Genomic DNA, 7,855 nt, shown 5'->3' with positions numbered 1-7,855 from the left:
TTGAAATATTACACAATTCCTAGTATTCCTATGAGGATTCCTAAAATATCTCTTTTTCTAGGAATCAGAAGGGATAGACTGCATGGATTTGGGGCAAATAATTCTGCAAGGAAAGGATGAATCCCCTCCATTTACACTTGGAGTCAGACAGAGTCACCTAGTTGAAGATGCTCTGCGTCAGTTAAGCCAAGCTGAAGTCACTGACCTCCGGAAAATATTAGTGATGCAGTAAAAAGCCTCCTTGGATACGTTTACCAATGTGGGAGGGAAACATTTATATAACGTAGCACAGGAAGAGCCTGTGTTTGCAACTATAGTTATCAGCCTAATGGTTTCCAGGATTCCTTGCTTCCCCTTCAGAGAAAAGCTATGGGGTGTTTAACTGAACACTGGGGTTATGAGTTAACTATTAGTTACCTATGGCTACAGAAATGCTGCTTAATGAACCATCCCAAAGCACAGTGACTTAAAATAATAATTGTATAGATCTGCGATTCAGCTGAGGGTCTGCTAATCTAAGTTGAGCTCATCTGGGTGGCTTTGCAGGTTTTGTCTATACTTGTGTACTTGTTTGCGAGTTAGCTAGGGATTGGCTGATCTAGGCTAGGCCTGCCTACGGCAGTTTGGCCCGGGGCCCTGGTTCCTATGTCTTCCATCTTCTTCCTGGGACCCGCAAACATGTTCTCACAGCGTTGTCAGAGGTACAAGACAGGAAGCCCAGTCACATGACAAACATTGCTTTAGTCAAAGCAAGTCACATGGCTGAACTCAGGTCAAGGGCTGGCAAAATATACTCAGGCTCTTTAATGAGGGGAACTGCAAAGTCACACACAAGAGACCTGGGTCAAGGAGGGGTGAAGAATTGGGGCTGTGAATGCGATCAGCAAGCAGCAGGTGCAACAGGTACTTATCCTACCTTTTGGCTCTAGTTTTAGTCGTAGACTTTCCAGTATATTGGTTCCAGTTCTCGGCATCCTTCACTTCACCCTTTGTGGGCACCTGTAGGGTTTTCACTGTGCGGTACCTCAGATCGTTTGCCCACAGAATAATGACTAACTTTGTAGGTGAGGGCTGGCATCCGTCCAGAAGGGAGGGACCTTTCCTGATATCAGCCATGAGGGGAAGAGTTAAGTTCTCAGAGAAGTCAGAACCTGAGGGTGGGCCTCAGAGAGGAGAGGTATGCTCCCCAGCATAGGGACTCTAATGGAAAACACAGAAACTATTTTATAAGCCAGACTCTCTAGTTGTTGTCTCCCTCTGTACCTATTTTCCTTCAAATCTTCATTATGAGGAAATCAATAGAAAATGATTCTGCCTGCAGGAGATGACGAAGAGGTAAGAAGGCAAACTTCAAGACAAATCCAATCAAAATATAGACTCTGAACAAGGCAAGGTTGTCAAGGCCCTTTATGAGCAGGTCCTGACCGTGGCAAAGATGGACTTGCTAGTGTAAATGAGCAGAAATAGGAAGATCAGAAGCAAGTTTAATTTATTATTGGGATCTGGATGGAATGTGAGGCAGGCCCTTGGAGATGATGGACAGTGGCCAAGGAGTTGGTTGATCACAGTGCCAGTAAGTAATCTTCTAGGCAAACAGAAGAGAAAGAGAACTCTTAGTGAAGCTTGCTGAGACTTGTATTAAAAAGATAAAAATAAACAGACAGAAAGGGAAGGATGGAAGGAGTAGTTAGAGAGGTAGTAGGAAACCCAGGACAGCACTCAAGTACAGAGCTCAGAGGTAGACTTTAGAAAAGAGGGACCTGTTCTTATTGACGCCCACAAGAGCATTCTGGGCAGTCAGCTCTGAAGGTTCCTACAAAGGTGTCATGCCCAGGCTGATGGGGAGGGCTGTTTATCTTAAGTCCTAATGAGGGGAGAGGCAGGAGAAACCAAATAATTGTTGACTGGAGCCCAAGTTTTAAAGCCTGAATGATGAGAGGAAGATAAGCAAGATAGAAGAATTGAGGAACTTAGTGGCCCAGGGGTTTGAAGCACATCAAAATTTGGTTCAAGACACTGGTTGACATAACTGGAGAATGCTGAGCCTCGCTAGAATCCCGCTTCACTTGGTTCACGTAGCCGTGGAAGGGACCCATGCGCTCACTATACAGTAACCTGACAGTAATTAGGTTCATGGCATCCGCTGCTCAGAAGCAGATTGAGGAGAGCAGAGTACAAGTTAGGTAAGGAGAGCAGATTCTGGGAATCCTGGTGATGGCAGGTTTGAAACTTTTCCGTAAAGGTCAAGGCATTATATTTTAAATCTGGACCTGGGACTGTGTTCTCTTTCCTCAGGTTGAATTTATTAAAGGAATTCGTTCTGTGGGAGAAGGGGTGAAGTCCGAGTTCTTCCCCGTGTATTTGAAGATATGACCAAGAAAGAATATGGGATGTTCGTATATCCTGAAGAGGGTTCCTACGTGCGGTTTCCTGTCAATGTAAGTTTTTTATTTGTTTTCTTATGGTTTTTTCAGAACAGAAAAGTATACCATATACTGTAACACGAACACAACATATACTAATGTGAAATTAGGTCACATAAAGCCTTGCTACTCAAAACACTCTGCCGGCGCAGAAGCCCCAGCGTTACCTGGAGCTGTTAGAAAGCAGAATCTCAGGCCCAGATTTTTTTTTTTTTTTTTTTTTTTTTTTTTTTTTTTTTTTGCGGTACGCGGGCCTCTCACTGCTGTGTGCCTCTCCCGTTGCGGAGCACAGGCTCCGGACACGCAGGCTCAGCGGCCATGGCTCACGGGCCCAGCCGCTCCGCGGCATGTGGGATCTTCCGGACCGGGGCACGAACCCGTGTCCCCTGCATCAGCAGGTGGACTCTCAGCCACTGCGCCACCAGGGAAGCCCTGTTTTGTATCTTTCTGAGAAAGAATGAACCTCTAAAAGATAGGAATGGCCAGGGTGTGCCAGTGGGTAGTATTTTTATCAATCAACGAGTTTTGCCGACTGTTTCTTGAGGTTCCCACATTGTATTACATATTGTAGAAGAATCAAGTTAGTGTGTAACACAGTCTCTTTCCTCTTGAAATTTTTATATATGTAGATGGAGCGATAAGACTAAAACACCAGGAACTTCAGCAAATTTTGAAATTATAGGGCTGCTGATTTAAGTGTAATAGTTGTTGAGAAACACGGTAGGATAGTGAAGGAAGCAACCATGTGGGGTTAGAAGCCCAGAGTTCTAGTCTTGAGTGCTGATGGCTGTGTAATTTAGCCTCTCTGAGTTTTCAGTTTCCTCACCTATAAAACAGCTGTCATAATTTCTGTTCTGCCTGCTTTCCAGAGCTGTTGTGAGATTAAAACAAGGTATATCAAAGTGTGAAGCACCATGAAAACTTTAGGGCACTATGCAAATTTAAGAGATTTCATCAGGACTTTTTCCTTCCTTTCCGCAGACCCTCACAGTCAATGGCATCAGTCACCTTCCCTGACCCATATGCTTATCCCTGTAAGCACGTCTAGGTCGAGGCTGCATCACAGGGGAACATTTCTCTGGCACACACCTGACATGCCTGGTGCCCACTGCAGGTGTAGATAAAGTGTACCCTTCCTTCCTGGCGTCATTTTTGTACATGAATTTGAAGACAAAGACTGTAAAATTAAATAGTGAAAAACCTTGGTTTATAAGGCTATCTGAGCATGTTTTTCATATTCCAGATGTGCTATTAGTAACAAAATGCAAATCCATTTATTCAGTATCCTGAACTGTTAAAATTTGTATTTTAGCTTATGGAAGAAATTTACTTTGTATTATAGCCTGTGTAAGAACCTCAAATTTTGATTTTCCTGAAGCCCATTTTGTTTCTAATTTCTGACTTTTAGAAAAGGGAAGCAAACCTTTTTTTTACTAATCTAATTATCCTTTGGATTATTGATTATTTATAATACATTAAGGATTTTTTTCCTTCTCCTTTTCCCCCCCTAAATTTGGGAAGAAGAGATATTTCCTCTTTGGGATGCTGTGTGGACTCTATTGTACAATTTTAACGTTGTCAACCTCCCTTTCCCACTGGGTCTGTTTAAGAAACTTCTGGACCAAGAGCCATCATTAGAAGATTTAGAAGAACTCAGTCCTCTTTTGGGGAAGTAAGTAGATATAATGGCTTTTCTAGGACTATATATGGAGTCAGGTCTCAGTAGTTTAAATATAAATAATGTTATACACACAGACAAGTCTTCAGTTTCAATAATTGTGCATGCTCTTTAGATGAATTTGAATTTTGGCATGACTTATAATCAAGTAAACATTTAGAAATGGAGAAAAGCCAAATGCCCCTTAATTATCAACCAGCACAGTAAACGGAGCTCTGGCCTGGTCTCTCGAACTTATCCAGATGGAAGCAGTCGCTTTGGATAGTCCACGATATTCTTAATGAGAATCATGCATGCTAATATTTGTTTTAAATAAATCCTAGTCAATCATTTCATTTATTTGATAAATCAGCGTGTCATCAACTTTATTTTTTAAGGTTTGAAAAATACTTGTTCTAAGTTAAAAGGCAAACTATATCCTGTGAGGAAAATACTGGGAACACATATGACAAACAAAGGATTCATATCTCTGATGCATAGACATAGATATAGATATAGATAGGGCTATGTGTGTGTGTATATATAATAATAAATGAAAATATGCTCAACCTCTCTAGTAATCAAGAAAATGCAAATGCAAATGAGATATTTGTCTGCTTACAGATTGACAACTGTTAAAAGTTTCTCATAAAATGTAGAGTTGGCAGCAGATGGGGGGGAAGTATTCTCTTCTCATGTATTGTTATCGGAAGAATAAACTGGCTAGATTTACACCATGTGCTCTGACAGTGTAGAGCAGGGTTTTTCAACCTCGGCAATACTGACATTTTGGGCTGGATAATTCTTTGTTGTGGAGCGCTGACCTGGACATCGTAGGAATGTTTAGCAGCCTATGGGGTTGCTACCCACTAGATGCGAGTAGGCAAAACTCCCTTCAGTCGTTAACAACCAAAGATGTCTCCAGATTTTACCAAATGTTCCCTGGGGGACAAAACCACACCTGGTTGAGAATGACTGGTCTAGAGGAAGGGGCTCCTTTTTATATTTCCACCACGACGCAGCAGTGTCTGTGTTAGCAGTGGGTCTACCAATCAAACCATAAATAGAGGTTAGTTCCAGGAAGAGGGAGTGGGTAGTGGAGGAGAAGAAATTTACGTGGCATTTTATACATTTCTAAGTTGTCCACAACTTTTTCCATTGAACATTTATTTCTTTTGAAATTTTACAAGAATAGTAAATATAATGTTTTAAACCAAATAAGAAGTTCTAAATGATGAAGCTGATGACATTAAGAAGTACTTGGCATACGTTTTTCTGTGAGTACTAATGAAAGCCAGATTATAGTTTAGATTTAATGTTTCTTTTTGTTTTTTGCAGTGCACGGGCCCCTCACTGTTGTGGCCTCTCCCGTTTGCGGAGCACAGGCTCCGGACGCGCAGGGCCCATCGGCCATGGCTCACGGGCCCAGTCGCTCCGCAGCACGTGGGATCTTCCCAGACCGAGGCACGAACCCATGTCCCCCACATTCGGCAGGCGGACTCTCAACCACTGCGCCACCAGGGAAGCCCAGTCTTCTCTCTTAATGGAACTTTTGCTTCAGTCCAGTGGTTCTTTTTTTTTTTTAATTTATTTTATTTATTTATTTTTGGCTGTGTTAGGTCTTCGTTGCTGTGCCCGGGCTTTCTCTAGTTGTGGCGAGCGGGGGCTACTCTTTGTTGCAGTGTATGGGCTTCTCATTGCGGTGGCTTCTCTTGTTGTGGAGCATGGGCTCTAGGCGCGTGGGCTTCAGTAGTTGTGGCACACGGGCTCAGTAGTGTGGCTCGTGGGCTCTAGAGATGCAGGATCAGTAGTTGTGGTGCACAGGCTTAGTTGGTTCCGTGACATGTGGGATCTTCCCGACCAGGGCTCGAACCTGTGTCCTCTGCATTGGCAGGTGGATTCTTAACCACTGCGCTACCAGGGAAGCCCAGTCCAGTGTTCTGTTGGCTGTACGGTTCAGTGAGTTCACTTACATTTTCCTACCCCTGGCTTTTTCTTGGGCTTTTCCCCCTGCCTAGAATGGCACCCAGCTCATCTCCTTGAGAACTGACTAGCCAGCTGTGACCTCTGAAGCTTCCCTGTTCACCCCAGCCTCTCTCCCTGCCGTTGAGTTAGCTCCTCATACTTCCTAGCTGAGCTAAACTAAACTTCCTTGTATCTTGCTGTTATATTTTCAGGTATATCATTTCCCCTCAACTAGATCATTGAACTCACTAGATCAAGGACCAAGACCAAATGTCATGATTTTTTTTCACTCCACATGGTCCCATGTAGTTCTTTTGCACAAGGGACCCAATACATATTTGTTGAGTGAAGTGACTGATTTCTTCCGTTTCATTTTAAGTTTTGCTCTTCCTATGAACTCTCTTAACCAAAGTTTATTTCTTTTTAGTTTTCTTACAGGAAATGAAAGGCTGCATGTAAAAGGCATATGGAAGGTGGGAATCCTATTCGCTGTCCTGAAACTTTCAGTGAAAGAGATTTCTCAAGATCACTGACCTGTCATAATATTCTGGACCTCCCTAAATATTCTGCAATGGAAAAGAATGGAGGAAGCACTTCAAGTAGCCATCAACAGCAACAAAGGATTTATGTCACCCACAGTCACAGAGTCATAGTGACCTTTGAGAGGCTCAGATCTCAGGTTTCTATCACCCTTTGATCCTTCTGTTTTTCTTAGTACAAAGTTGTTGACGGATTTTAGTTAGAATAAGCTGACAAGTGCTGGGATAAACAATAACATGATGAGATCAAGGATAACATTTTTAATGAATCAACATTTCCTGATCCTTAAACTTGCTATGAGAATGCTTGCTTTTTACTGAATTACTTCCTGAACAATAATTATCATTTAAAAATATACTAAATGTTAAAAGCTAACAGATATTTTTAAAAAACCGTACATCTAGGGGGCTTCCCTGGTGGCCGCAGTGGTTGAGAGTCCGCCTGCCGATGCAGGGGACGCGGGTTCGTGCCCCAGTCCGGGAAGATCCCACATGCCGTGGAGCGGCTGGGCCCGTGAGCCATGGCCGCTGAGCCTGTGCGTCCGGAGCCTGTGCTCCGCAGCGGGAGAGGCCGCAACAGTGAGAGGCCTGCCTTAAAAAAAAAAAAAAAAATTGTACATAGTCTAATAAACACTGTCTGCAAATATGAAAGACATGCTGAAGTCAAAAAAATAAAACTATGCACTAATTCAACATGTTTTGAGGCACATAGATATATATTTTTATATTCTGGAATGTCTCCAGAGTTTTGATTTTAGCCAAACAATCTATCTGAAAAATCTAAATGTTAAGGGATTTATTAATTTAATGAATAATGACTTATGCTCATTGCTGTGTTCCAAGAAGCATTCTTTATTTTGGTTAAAGGCTAAGCCCAACAAGGAACTCCCATTTAATCACAGTTGGACAAAAATGAAGAACATGAAATATGTTTTCAGCATCATGGTATACAATGAATTCAAGGAGAGATGTAAGTATGGTGGAAAATGAATTTTGTGGGCCATTTCTATCTCATATTAAATTTTAAACTGTAAGCTATTCTATAAATGCCTATTGTCATCCCAAACCACACACAGAAGCCTTGTGTCAGTGGTACTTTGGGAAAGGAAGCTATGGGGTGAAGTTCATACTGGGGTGCTGATGTGGAAAGAGGGCAGGCATCTGAGGACAGACAGAACAGACATAGAGAATGCACCAAGGACACTAGAATGTAAGGTAGTTAGTAGAAACATAAGCCCTCAGCAATCCCCATAGTTATTTTGGATATATCT

General features: G+C 42.4%; 1 protein-coding gene across 3 annotated transcripts in view; it reads left to right on the top strand.

Annotated features, from left to right (window-relative positions):
• Window positions 1–235: 235 nt before the first annotated feature.
• The window catches only part of HERC5 (HECT and RLD domain containing E3 ubiquitin protein ligase 5), a 53,743-nt gene continuing 46,123 nt past the window's right edge, over window positions 236–7,855 (top strand). For 2 of the 3 annotated variants that reach the window (XM_032632259.1, XM_032632261.1), the window contains exons 1-3: window positions 5,910–6,034; window positions 6,458–6,724; window positions 7,452–7,554. In XM_032632259.1, coding sequence (XP_032488150.1) covers window positions 6,512–6,724; window positions 7,452–7,554 — 316 coding nt within the window. In that variant the 5' untranslated portion in view covers window positions 5,910–6,034; window positions 6,458–6,511. Of the gene's footprint in view, window positions 1,336–2,295; window positions 2,439–5,909; window positions 6,035–6,457; window positions 6,725–7,451; window positions 7,555–7,855 lie in introns of those variants that run through there. The other variant, XM_032632260.1, reaches the window with a different exon arrangement.

The sequence above is a fragment of the Phocoena sinus genome, chromosome 5 (genome assembly GCF_008692025.1).
Source record: "Phocoena sinus isolate mPhoSin1 chromosome 5, mPhoSin1.pri, whole genome shotgun sequence".
In the NCBI taxonomy this organism is placed as follows: domain Eukaryota; kingdom Metazoa; phylum Chordata; class Mammalia; order Artiodactyla; family Phocoenidae; genus Phocoena; species Phocoena sinus.
The sequence above is the reverse complement of the archived record's forward strand: the minus strand, read 5'-3'. Positions and strand labels throughout refer to the sequence as shown.